This window comes from Somniosus microcephalus, chromosome 5 (genome assembly GCF_052327205.1).
Source record: "Somniosus microcephalus isolate GS21.2 chromosome 5, FLI_Smic_1.0, whole genome shotgun sequence".
Taxonomy (NCBI): Eukaryota; Metazoa; Chordata; class Chondrichthyes; order Squaliformes; family Somniosidae; genus Somniosus; species Somniosus microcephalus.
In genome coordinates this window covers 281938056-281951662 of record NC_140991.1, presented here as the reverse complement: position 1 = coordinate 281951662, position 13607 = coordinate 281938056, and the positions used below count along the sequence as shown (strand labels likewise).

Genomic DNA, 13607 nt, shown 5'->3' with positions numbered 1-13607 from the left:
CCCCTTGCCAAAATGGTGTCTCATAACTTGTATGAATTCTCTTTTCTAATTCTCTTACATTTTAGTACAGAATTCCCACTTTTCTGATGAGAATGTCAAATTTTTGGCTCCCAATTTAACTTTGACAATGTTCTTTCGTTGCTTCATTCTGTTCCACTATTATGACTGGCAACACATTTTATCTTCTGCTGTCTGAACTGCAACAAGATCTCTGACCCTGATGGTATCCTTCCCATGTATGCCACTTAACTAAATGTAACGTTTCCTACCTTACAACAGTGACTACACTTCAAAATACTTAATTGGCTGTAAAGCACTTTTGGGACATCCTGAGGTCATGAAGGGCGCTATATAAATGCAAGTCTTCCTTTCTTTTTAAACTTATCCCTGCTTTATACCAGATATTTTAGTCCCACGAAACTCCCACCTTTCCTTCTCCTTAGAAATTTGCTAATATTCATCCTACCCCCAAGAAAGGCCAAATCCATAATCTCCAGTATGTACATTCCACTGGTGATCGTGTTGTCTAAGTTAGATAAATAAATAATGAGACTTACAGTTTTCCCTTTTTGTCCAAGCTCGCCGATTATTCCCAGAAGACCTGGAGCTCCAGATGGACCCTGCCATACAAATGATACAGTTGATTATAGTGCCTTCATATTTCACAATGACTAAAGAAAACTAATTTAGGAATAATGTGGATTATTGAAGTTAGCAAATTAACCAGTGTGTGTTTTACAGAGTATAGGGCTAAAGTTAGATGGGATTTCCTACATCATCATGAAGCAGTAACTGTCAACATGATAGTTGGTTTTAGAGTATGACGGAGGTTGGGATAACCCCATTGCTTAATAGTGGTCCTGAGATTGTCTCTTGCAGCAAGGATTGGAGCAGGATGGGGTAGCACTGTACTCTCGATGCACATCAGCAGCTGGAATGGGGTAAGGGTGGGGGGGCGAGTGGCTCAGAACTCAAACACATCAGGTGCTGCTCAACTTCAACACAGGAATACTTTCCGGCATTTATTACTGGATAGTGATCGGTAACAGGAACCTTAACTGATTTTTTCCACTCAATAGCCTAGTGACATTAGGATAAATTGTAGCACTTCTGAGATCAGCTAACTCAGCACAAAACAGCAACTGAACCTGAAACCTTCATGGTTTAGTACCACATCTGGCAGTGTACATAGCCAACAACCATTGGGAGAGTTTTGTTTTTCATTTCATTTCAAGATTCAAGCCAAGGACAATCGGCTATCTACACTGCTGAACTTAATTCATCCTTCTAGAAAGACCCTATAGTCCTCCCCATTACTGCATCAAATTGTTTTTTAAATGACTCCACGACTCTATTTTAAGTCCATTACAAGCGCCTTGGGACATTTGACTATGTTTAAGGCGCTGTATAAATGCAAGTTGCTGTTGTTGTTGTGGATTACTCTTTATGAGAAGAAGCACTACCTGATATCAGTTTTAAATTTACCTTATGCTAGTTTGAACCTGTGTCCCCTTGACCTACTCCTTACTCTTAATTTAATTTAAAGTAGTGTTATAAATCTCATCATTCATCAAGAAACTACTCATGAAATAACGCTGGATGGCCAGCTGGTGGTGCCGTCCAAGGAGTATATATACTCGGGCGTGGGCCCAGCTTTCCTGGGACATTTTGTAAGACAAGGAACTAGTGAAGTACAACTAGACCTCCATGTTCTGAAATAAGTTGATTAAAGCCTTGCTTTATGCTCAAACCAAGTGCATAGTGAGTTTTATTACGTCAATTTAATCAACTTGATATCGACTCCATGCTTTGGGTGATTTGGGAACAGCCAGCTACGACTCGAACCGTAGAAGGGAACTCAGACAAGTAATCGATCCATCATGGAGAAACTACTCAGACCCGCCCATCTCGACCTGGACCCAAATTCACTTACAGCTGCTAAGGTATGGAAACACTGGTATTGTACCTTTAGCAACATCCTTGAGGAGTGTGGTGAGAATGTTCCTAACAAGTTACGAATGCTTGCTAATTATGTATCCCCTCATGTGTTTGATTATATCGAAGACTGTGTAGACTATGACGCCGCTATCCAAATACTACAGCAGCTATATGTCAAGTCCCCAAATGAAATTTTTGCTCGGCATCTACTGGCCACAACTCGACAACAACCCGGGGAATCACTTGACGAATTCCTTCAGAAACTTTGCCGGCTCAGCAAGGATTGTAATCTTAAAGCTGTTACAGCTGAGCAGTACCAGGAGGAGTTAATTTGTGATTCCTTTATTAATGGGATTGCATCTCCCTTCATATGTCAGCATCTGTTGGAGAATAAAACCCTCAAGTTACAGGCTGCCTATGACCAGGCATGTTCTCTGGACTTAGCAAAATGTAATGCAGACACCTACCTTTCACCACGTGCATGGGCTGCTGCTATCACTTTTAGTGACTCTTTCGATAGGCCTTGGGCGGAAGCCCTCACGGATGACGACTCCAACCCGGCTGATGACAACCCTACCATAGAAACCTACACTGATGATGACCCTGCCCTAGCGGCATCTTGGCAATCTGGAAGGAAGTGTTTCTTCTGTGGAGGTGCGTTCCATTATAAGAAATTCTGTCCTGCTCGTAACGCAACCTGCAATCATTGCAGCAAGAAAGGTCACTTTTCTAAGGTATGCCAGTCAAGAGCCGCTGTTAGTAAGAAAGGCCACCTTTCTAAGGTATACCAGTCAAGAGCTCCTGTTAGTTTTGCAGCTACTATCTATAAAACTGCTCCTCCCCCAAGAGCCACTACTAAGGTTACAGCTGCAATCTATAAAACTGCTCCTCCCCCAAGAACCACTACTAAGGTTACAGCTGTTAAGGGTAAAACTGCCCCTCTTCTCATCACAGCTGTTTTTCCCCAAAGTCTGTCCCATGCAGCCACGAAGGTTTCAGTAAATGGACACATTCTGAGTGCACTAATCGACTCATGCAGCTCTGACAGCATCATTAGTGAGCGGGCTGTCAGTAAGTTAAAACTGCGTATTTACCCCTTAGACAGGGAAATTACAATGGCTCTGACGACACTGACCACCAATTCTTCCGGCTTTTGTCTTGTTGACCTTATTCTCAATGGCCGCACTTATTTCTCCACCCAGCTCGGGGTGCTCAAGAATCTATGTAGTGATGTGCTCCTGGGACAGGATTTCCAGAAACAACACAAAAGACTTACTTTCAAGTTTGGAGGATCAAAGCCGGAGCTAACTATTTCCAAAGTACCGTTTTGTGCGCTTTCAGCGGCTTTGCTCGACGAGCCCTCCTTGTTTGCCAATCTTTCCCCCCAATGTAAGCCCATAGTCACTAAATCATGACATTTCAGCCAAGATGATCGATCCTTTATCGAGGCAGAAATCTCTCGCCTTCCAGCTGACGGTATCATTGAGCCATGTTCATCTTCCTGGCGGGCTCCAGTCGTCATTGTTAAAAATCCTCTGAAGCAACACAAGAAACGTCTTTGCATCGATTACTCGCAAACTATTAACCAGTATACCGACCTGGATGCCTACCCACTACCGCGCATCGATGATATGGTCAATAACATTGCCAACTACAAGGTATTTTCAACTTTTGATTTAAAGAGCGCATATCATCAAGTGCTGTTAAAGGACTCTGACAAGAAGGATACGGCCTTTGAGGCCAATGGTCGGCTTTATCAGTTTTGTCGCCTTCCATTTGGGGTCACCAATGGGGTGGCCGTCTTTCAACGGGCAATGGATAGCCTAGTCAAACAGGAGAACTTAACGCACACTTTTCCATATCTGGATAATATCACCATTGCTGGTCATGACCAGAAGGAGCATGATGCCAACCTCCAGAAATTTTCTGACGTTCTCCGTCGTCGCAACTTAACCTTAAATGAGTCCAAATCTGTGAAATCAGTACCATCAGTCAACATCCTTGGCTACTGGGTGGGCAACGGTGTCATCAAACCGGATCCGGAGCGACTTCGTCTGCTTCAGGAGCTCCCTCCCCCTACGAATCTCGGCTCTCTTCGTTGGGCACTCGGCATGTTCGCCTATTATGCGAAATGGATACCCCACTTCTCCGACAAGATCCAGCCCCTGCTTCACGCAAAGTCATTTCCATTAGAGGCAACAGCTATTTCAGCTTTCAACCTCCTCAAGCGACAACTGGAAAAAGCCATGCTTCGTTCCATTGATGAGAATCTTGCTTTTGTGGTCGAGTGCGATGCATCGGATGTAGCGATCTCTGCTACCTTGAATCAAGGTGGTCGACCCGTTGCATTTCTGTCCAGAACTTTGCAGGGTAGCGAGCTCCATTATCCTCCTGTCAAGAAGGAGGCTACGGCCATCATCGAAGCGGTACGTAAATGGAGTCATTTTCTCGCTTGTCGCCATTTCACACTTATAACCGATCAGCGCTCCGTGGCCTTTATGCTGGATAACCAGAAACACACTAAGATCAAGAATAACAAAATACAACTCTGGAGGATGGAATTGGCCGCCTTTGGATACACCATGCATTATCGACCCGGCAAAGAGAATGTGACCCCGGATACCCTCACGCGGGCATTCTGCTCTTCTATGTCAACTTCGACTCTGGCGGATCTTCATACTGACTTATGCCATCCTGGTGTTACCCGTATGCTGCACTTTATGCGATCTAAAAATCTCCCATTTTCTACGGAAGATGTGAAAAGAACGTGCTCCTCCTGTAGAATTTGTGCGGAATTAAAACCGCAATTCTTCCATCCATCGGATGTCTCGCTCATACACACTATGCAGTGACTCAGCATTGACTTTAAAGGGCCATTGCCTTCCTCAATGCGAAACACCTACTTACTGACTATGGTGGATGAATATTCACGCTTTCCCTTTGCTTCCCCCTGTCCCAATATGCTTACTTCCACAGTGATCAAATGCCTTGATCAAGTCTTTTCCCTTTGCGGTACAGCCAATTTCATCCACTCTGATCGGGGTCCCTCCTTCATGTCAAGCGAACTCAAAAGTTATCTCTCCCAATGGGGAATCACCACAAGTAAAACAACACCGTACCATCCCATTAGTAACGGACAGGTTGAGAGATACAACGCTATCATTTGGAACACTGTTCATCTTGCGCTGAGGTCACGCAACCTACCAGACCAGCAGTGGGAAACTATGCTCCCTGACGTGTTGCATTCCATCAGGTCTCTCCTATCTACGTCTACTAATGTCACACCTCACAAGCAATTCTTCAGCTTCTAGCGTCGCTCCACCCATGGGACATCTCTACCGTCATGGTTGGCAGCTCCCGGCCCCGTGCTGCTCCGAAGATTCGTCCGATCCTCTAAAACCGATCCTCTCGTCGACGAGGTAGAACTCACAGACGTCAACCCCACGTATGCGCATGTGCGGTACCCTGATGGCCGGGAGTCCACCGTTTCGCTCCGGGACCTGGCTCCCTGTCCAGCCGGTTCCACAGACTCAAATGATAGAGGGACCCACGGGGATGATGCCGACATTCTTCGCTCCCCCGAAGATGATGCCCTACCTGGGGCATCGAGAGATCTGCCAGCTGCCCCACCGGATCCACTCGGGGAGCCGAGCGCTCCCCGTGGGATGGCCACCCGAGGCCAGGACGCCGGTCAATCCCCGGCTATCCAACAGGATGAAGCCAGTTCTGCGCCTGTGGGGACCCGCACCCGGAGTCACGATCTCCCCAGCCTCCCTCGGGTTGATCAGAGCAACACGGGCCCTGTCGATCCACCGGTACGGATCAAGCGGCCCAGGGACCAAGATACGGTCCGGGGAGATGTGCCTTCTGGCCATAAACAAAAATCTAAAAGACTGCAGCTATTCGTGATCCGCCTGATCCGCTAAGAGGAAGTCGTCAGACTTCTAAATCTTTTAGGCAGGAAGAATGTTAAAAATCTCATCATTCATCAAGAAACTACTCGTGAAATAACCCTGGACGGCCAGCTGGTGGCGCCGTCCAAGGAGTATAAATACTCTGGCGTCGGCCCCAGCTTGCCAGGGACATTTTGTAAGACAAGGAACTAGTGAAATACAACTAGACCTCCATGTTCTGAAACAAGTTGATTAAAGCCTTGCTTTATGCTCAAACCAAGTGCGTAGTGAGTTTTATTTCATCAAGTAGTAATCTGGATTGACCTTTCCCATTCCTTTAACTACCTTCTTAAAAACTAGCAATTTTTTTTTTACTCATTCATGGGATGTGGCCGTCGCTGGCAAGGCCAGCATTTATTGCCCATCCCTAATTGCCCTTGAGAAGCCGCCTTCTTTAACCGCTGCAGTCCGTGAGGTGAAGGTACTCCCACAGTGCAGTTAGGGAAGGAGTTCCAGGGTTTTGACCCAGCGACGATGAAGGAACGGTGATATATTACCAAGTCAGGATGGTGTGTGATTTGGAGGGGAACTTGCAGGTGGTGGTATTCCCAAGCACCTGCTGCCCTTGTCCTTCCAAGTGGTAGAGATCGCGGGTTTGGGAAGTGCTGGCGAAGAAGCCTTGGCAGGTTGCTGCAGTGCATCTTGTAGATGGTACACACTGCAGCCACAGTACGCCGGTGGTGGAGGGAGTGAATGTTTAAGGTGGTGGATGGGGTGCCAATCATGCAGGCTGCTTTGTCCTGGATGGTGTTGAGCTTCTCGAGTGTTGTTGGAGCTGCACTCATCCAGGCAAGTGGAGAGTATTTCATCACACTCCTGACTTGTGCCTTGTAGATGGTGGAAAGGCTTTGGGGGGTCAGGAGGTGAGTCACTCTCTGCAAAATACCCAGCCTCTGACCTGCTCTTGTAGCCACAGTATTTATGTGGCTGATCCAGTTAAGTTTCTGGTCAATGGTGCCCCCCAGGATGTTGATGGTGGCGGATTTGACGATGGTAGTCCCGTTGAATGTCATGGGGAGGTGGCCAGACTCTCACTTTTTGGAGATGGTCATTGCCTGGCACTTGTGTGGTGCGAATGTTACCTGCCACTTATCAGCCCTAGCTTAAATGCTGTCTAGGTCCTGCTACATGCAGGCATGGACTGCTTCATTATCTGAGGAGTTGCAAATGGAACTGAACACTGTGCAATCATCAGTGAACATCCCCACTTCTGACCTTATGATGGAGGGAAGGTCATTGATGAAGCAGCTGAAGATGGTTAGGCCTAGGGCGCTGCCCTGAGGAACTCCTGCAGCGATGTCCTGGGGCTGAGATGATAGGCCTCCAATAACCACAACCATTTTCCTTTGTGCTAGGTATGACTCCAGCCAAGGGAGCATTTTCCGCCTGATTCCCATTGACTTCAATTTTACTGGGGCTCCTTGATGCCACACTCGGTCAAATGCTGCCTTGATGTCACCTCACCTCTAGAATTCAGCTCTTTTGTCCATGTTTGGACCAAGGCTGCAATTAGGTCTGGAGCCGAGTGGTCATGGTAGAACCCAAACTGAGCATTGGTTAGCAGGTTATTGGTAAGTGCAGCTTGATAGCACTGTCGACACACCTTCCATTGCTTTGCTGATGATTGAGAGTAGACTGATGGGGTGGTAATTGGTCGGATTGGATTTGTCCTGTTTTTTGTGGACAGGACATGCCTGGGCAATTTTCCACTTTGTCGGGTAGATGCCTGTGTTGTAGCTGTACTGGAATAGCTTGGCTCGAGACGTGGCTAGTTCTAGAGCATAAATCTTCAGCCCTACAGCCGGGATGTTGTTGGGGCCCATATCCTTTGCTGTATCTAGTGCACTCAGCCGATTTTTGATATCATGTGGAGTGAATCAAATTGGCTGAAGACTAGCTTCTGTGATGGTGGGGACCTCAGGAGGAGGCTGAGATGCATCACCCACTCAGCACTTTTGGCTGAAGATGGTTGCAAACATTTCAGCCTAGTCGTTTGCACTCACATGCTGGGCTCCGCCATCATTGAGGATACGGATGTTCATGGAGCCGCCTCCTCCCGGTAGTTGTTTAATTGTCCACTACTATTTATGACTTGATGAGGCAGGACTGCAGAGCTTTGATCTGATCCGTTGGTTGTGAGATCACTTAGCTCTGTCTATAGCATGCTGCTTCTGCTGTTTAGCATGCATGTAGTCCTGTGTTGTAGCTTCACCAGGTTGGCACCTCATTTTTAGGTACGCCTGGTGCTGCTGCTCCTGGCATGCTCTTCTAAACTCTTTATTGAATTAGGTTTGGTTCCCTGGCTTGATGGTAATGGTAGAGTGAGGGATATACCATGAGGTTGCAGATTGTGGTAGTATACAATTCTGCTGCTGCTGATGGCCCGCAGTGCCTCATGGATGCCCAGTTTTGAGCTGCTAGATCTGTTCTGAATGTATCCCATTTAGCATGGTGGTAATGCCACACAACACAATGGAGAGTGACCTCAGTGTGAAGACGGGTCTTCGTCTCCACAAGGACTCTGCAGTGGTCACTGCTACCAGTACTGACATGGACAGATGCATCTGCGACATTGCAAATGCCTCCATTCCAGTTAGGGTTGCCAACTCTGGTTGGAAACATTCTTAGAGGTTTGATTACATGATGTCTGACCACATGACTTTTGACCACATGACATCTGTAAATGTTATTGCATTTAACTTATAAAGGTTGTGTCCCTGTAGTTGAATATCTTTGCTCATGGTTTTTCGCCAACAGCTTTTGTGCAAGAAGTTCCGAGAACCATGAGACCAGCATGATCAGGCAAAGAAGGGAAACCAAAGTTAGGAGAGCGATTAGCAGAGGGGACACCAGAGGTGGTTGGAATTTTGATTCAACCAATAACTGATAGTAACTCACTGAAATTGCACAGATAACAAGTAGTGATATTGGTAATACTCAGATTCCCCTCATAACCAACAGTAATATAATGACTCACTGATAGTTTAAAAATAACTGGTAGTAAAAGGTGTAACATCCCGATATCCTACCTATAATTAGTAACAATCCTTTCACCTGCTGATATTCACCCTAAAACTAGAGACAGAATCTCTCTGCACTGCACAAGGTGCTGTCAGGCTCCCCAGTCGATGCCACTTTCAATAGGCCCCGATCCCTCTCCATATCTCCTTGGACTCAGGTTTTATGTGAAGGTGACTAACCTGACTGGGAGACTCAGTTAGAGCGATCTGTACTTCACACATCAAAACCATCTGACATTGACTGACCTGAACAAAATGAGAGATGGCACAAAGGGTTCAGTGTTTGGGCACATCGTCCTAAACTCAGCTCAGCACTAATATTTCTAAACCACTCACCTGGGCTCGGACTCAATATTTGAAAATTTTCATAGAATTAAAGAAATTACAGCACGGGAAGAGGCCATTTGGTCCCAGTGCCTGTGCCGGAGCTGTCTCCAGCAGCCCCATTCCCCCCAGATTATTTTATGTTCCTTCTATTCTAATATTTATCCCATTCCCTTTTAAATGATGTTCTAGTTTCTGCCTCAATAGTCACATAGTGAAGCATCCCTTGAACCAATAGCCCACAATTCAAGAACCTTCCTTCTCCCTTTCCCTTGGTTTTGCAGAGGGAATCCTCGGTCTCTATTCCATTGTTCTCCATTCACCCAACAGTGGGAACAATCTGTGACTATTTACCCATAATAAAGTCCCCAGGTTTCACTCACTCCTTCATGAGCTGCTTTTCTTCCAGCACTGCTGCCACTTACCAGGCCTGCTGCCACTGGCTCTACAGGAAATTGCGGGCCCCACGCCATACCCACCATTCCCCAGTCTCTCTCTCCCAAAGTCCCAATCCCTTATTCTCTCTCTGACCCCCAGTCCCCATCCCTCGGTCTCCCACTCTCCCCAGAGACCTCATTACCAACCCACAAACTCCAGTCTCCATCTCGCCCCGATTCTCCCTCTCTCTTCCAATCCTCCATTCTCCCTCTCTCCCCCTACCCCCACTCTTTTTCCCATTCTTCCCCTCCCGACTCCTGAGCCCACCTCCTCTGACTCTCAATTGTTTCTGGCTCACCAGCCATTCCCAGCTCTCTGTGGTGTCGGTGGTTTCTCTGCAGTGTCAGCCGGTGAGGTCATGGAATGGGGAGAGAGCTGCTGTTGTAAAAGATAACCAAAACCCGCTAGACTCCATAATAACAGAAAAAGAACTTTTTGAAAAACTCAAGGACCTGCGACCAGGAAAAGCTTGCGGGACAGACGGCATACTAAACGAGATGATTAAACACACAGACGACAAAATGAAACTGGCTATCCTAAAACGCTTCAACTTGGTTCTGAGTGTCGGTTACTTCCCTGATATCTGGAACAAAGGACTCATAACGCCCATATACAAAAGTGGGGATAAAGTCGACCCAAATAACTATCGAGGCATCTGTGTAAACAGTAACCTGGGGAAGGTATTCTGTAGCATCATAAACAAAAGACTTATAAACTTCCTTGAGGAGCACAATGTCTTGAGTAAAAGCCAAATTGGATTCCTGCCAAACTATAGAACATCAGATCATATCTTCACCCTACAGACCCTAATTGACAAACACGTTCACCATAACAAAAGCAAAATCTACGCATGCTTTATAGATTTCCAGAAGGCTTTCGACTCCATCTGGCATGACGGTTTATTCCTGAAACTTATCGAAAGCGGGGTAGGGGGAAAAACATATGATGTAATTAAATCAATGTATACAAACAACAAATGTGCAGTTAAAATTGGAGACAAACAAACAAAATACTTCCCACAGGGGCGGGGGGTGACGCAGGGCTCGCCAATCTCACCGACACTCTTTAACATTTACATAAATGAATTGGCAAAACTACTTGAACAATCTACAGCACCCAGCCTCACCCTATATGAATCCAAGGTTAAATTCCTCCTCTATGCAGACGACCTGGTTCTGCTGTCACCAACTAAGGAGGGTCTACAGCAGAACCTGGACCTGCTGGAGTCATACTGCCAGACTTGGGCCCTGACAATAAATCCCCAAAAAACCAAAGTCCTTGTGTTCCAGCAAAGATCCAAACATCAGGGACCCAAAATAAATTTCACACTAGGAACAACCAAAATTGAACAAACCACTAACTACACATACTTGGGCTTAAAAATCAGTTCTATGGGAAACTTCAAACTGGCTGTGAATGAACTGAAAGAGAAAGCAAGAAGGGCTTTCTATGCCATTAAAAAATCAATCCAAATAGAAATCCCAATTAGCATTTGGCTAAAAATTCTCAAATCAGTAATTGAACCAATTGCACTCTATGGCAGTGAGGTATGGGGACCGCTAACACAACAAGAATTTGCAAAATGGGACAAACACCCAATTGAGATCCTACATGCAGAATTCTGTAAAAGTATCCTCCGGACTCAAAGGAAAACGGTAAACAATGCATGCAGGGCGGAACTAGGCCAATATCCATTAATAATCACTATCCAAAAAAGAGCCACCAAATTTTGGAATCACCTACAAATGAGCAACCCCCAATGCTATCACTACGACGCCCTGAAATGCCAAGAGCTGACCATAAAGAAGAATACCCTCAGTCAACTAGTCCTGGGACTCAGTGAAGTAACTACTAACACTACTAACAATAACCAGCCCCAGGACAGTGACAGCGTAACACAAAGAATTCGACCCAACACAATCGTCGCTAAGCAAAAGGAAAAATATCTGACATATTGGGCAGAAACAACAAAAACCCAAAGCAAACTCAATTGCTACTTGGCCCTAAACAGACAATACAACATAGCTGATTACCTGACCATGGTAAAGGATAACTGTAAAGTCTGTGGGTTGTGCAGTTAATAAATACACAGACTTCAGAAATAACAACAAACAGGTCTTTACTATTCGAAGGTCCGGGCGAATCTGCCCCAGTTATCCTGTCACAACACTTATATACTGGTGTGGTCACTGTCGGTATTACAGTATACAGAAGTCAAACAAGTAGTGCCACACTTAAAGTAGTTCCCTTAAAGGTGAACGGTTACATACAATAATTTCCTTAAGGGTAGACGGGTACATACACTACAATAACAAACTGAGAAAAACCTTGACAAGGTACAGACTTAGCGAACATAGCCTAGCGATCGAAAAAGGCAGACACAGGCAGACCAGGCTGCCAAGAGAGGACAGGATATGCTCTCACTGCAGTCAGGGAGTAGTGGAGACAGAGATGCACTTCCTCACAGCCTGTGGAAAATATCAGGGCATCAGGGAGAATTTCTACCAAAAATTCTCACAAATATGCCCTGAATTCAGAAATCTGAATGACAACCAAAAACTCCCATACCTACTGGGGGAGGAGAGAAGCTGTGTAGCACTGGCGGCACACTATGTTACAGCTTGCCATGAACAGAGGGACAACCAGTAAACTAAGAAAAGAGTATATATAAATAATGCGAATGTATATTTATACACTCAGGGATATACCTGTTTATACACTGTATGAATAGAACTGCGTTTATGTGTTCAACCATAAATGTATTTTGATGCTTTGGCAACATAAGATGTACCTTATCATGCCAATAAAGCGATTTGAATTGAATTGAATTGAATGGGGAGAGGGCTGCTGCTGTAGTGGAAAATTGAAAGTGCAAAGTTCTACCAGACTATTAGTAGCAGCACTTGGGTAACCCATGCCCCATTCCAGGAAACTCCTGGGCAATCAGGGATGATTGGCAACCCTAATCAGAATCTATAAAGCCAAAAGGGGAGAAATTGGGCACCCTTGCGCCTCCCATTATCGCCTCCAGGGGATGATAACGGGGTGCTAATCACTTACCGGCCACGCGCGGCGAGGTGATCGACCCCCACTATATTCGGTGGGAAGTTTGCGGCGGCGGTATGGCGTTGCGCCCTGATCTCCTTCACCCGGAGATTGTGACGTCATTGCCTTGTGCATCGCCCCGGTAGCGCCCCGGACCCGAACTTCGGTTCTGCCCCCTTCAGCATCGCCAGGCAAAAACACCGACAGCTGCAGGAGGCGTTCACCGGGAGGCCGTGCGCTTTGGGGGTGATAATTAAAGGCGAGGTGGCCGAGGTAAGTGGAAAAAATTGTGAAATGCTGTTTCAGGTTTTTTTCATTTTTCTTCTACAGCGATCGATCAGCTCGGCACTCTGCTGCAGTGCATTGGGCCAGATCGGGGCTGTCGTCGGGGACCAGGTAAGGTTTGCCCTTGCAGAGCCTGCAGTGATGGCTCTTCTCTTTAAGGGAGGGAAGGAGCCTTCCAACGCGGCAGCGCTGCACGGCCCATTGTGCAGCGCTGCACACCTACCACCCCGCCTGCTGCCTGTTGTGCTCCAGGAAGTAAGTGGAGCGCTTGATTTAGCTTCCTTCCTGGAGCACAAAACCAAATTTTTTTAAAGTTGAAAGACATTAGCACTAACTTTTTCAACTTTAAAAGTTAGTGCCCCAAACGGGGCTGTAATGAATTTCTCCCCCAATATCTCTCCAGTCTGAAGTAATAACTCAGACCTATGACAGTAGGAATCATCCTCCTCCCTCTTCTCTGCAATGCCTCCAGCAGTCTGAATGTCTCCACTTGTTTTTTGGCGACTAGAACTGGTTGCGGTACACAAGGTGTGGTCCGACCAGAGCACTGTACAGTTTGATCATAACTGCCTTGGATATTCTACTGTTTAGGTTATGTCGTTTA

At 46.2% G+C, this 13607-nt stretch overlaps 1 protein-coding gene across 4 annotated transcripts in view; it reads right to left on the bottom strand.

Moving 5' to 3' along the window:
- LOC147117766 (collagen alpha-6(VI) chain-like) overlaps positions 1–13607 on the bottom strand; it is a 235349-nt gene that overhangs the window by 89150 nt on the left and 132592 nt on the right. For all 4 annotated transcript variants that reach the window (XM_085989028.1, XM_085989027.1, XM_085989025.1 and 1 more), the window contains one exon: positions 558–620. In XM_085989028.1, the coding sequence (XP_085845154.1) occupies positions 558–620 (63 nt within the window). The remainder of the gene's footprint in view (positions 1–557; positions 621–13607) is intronic.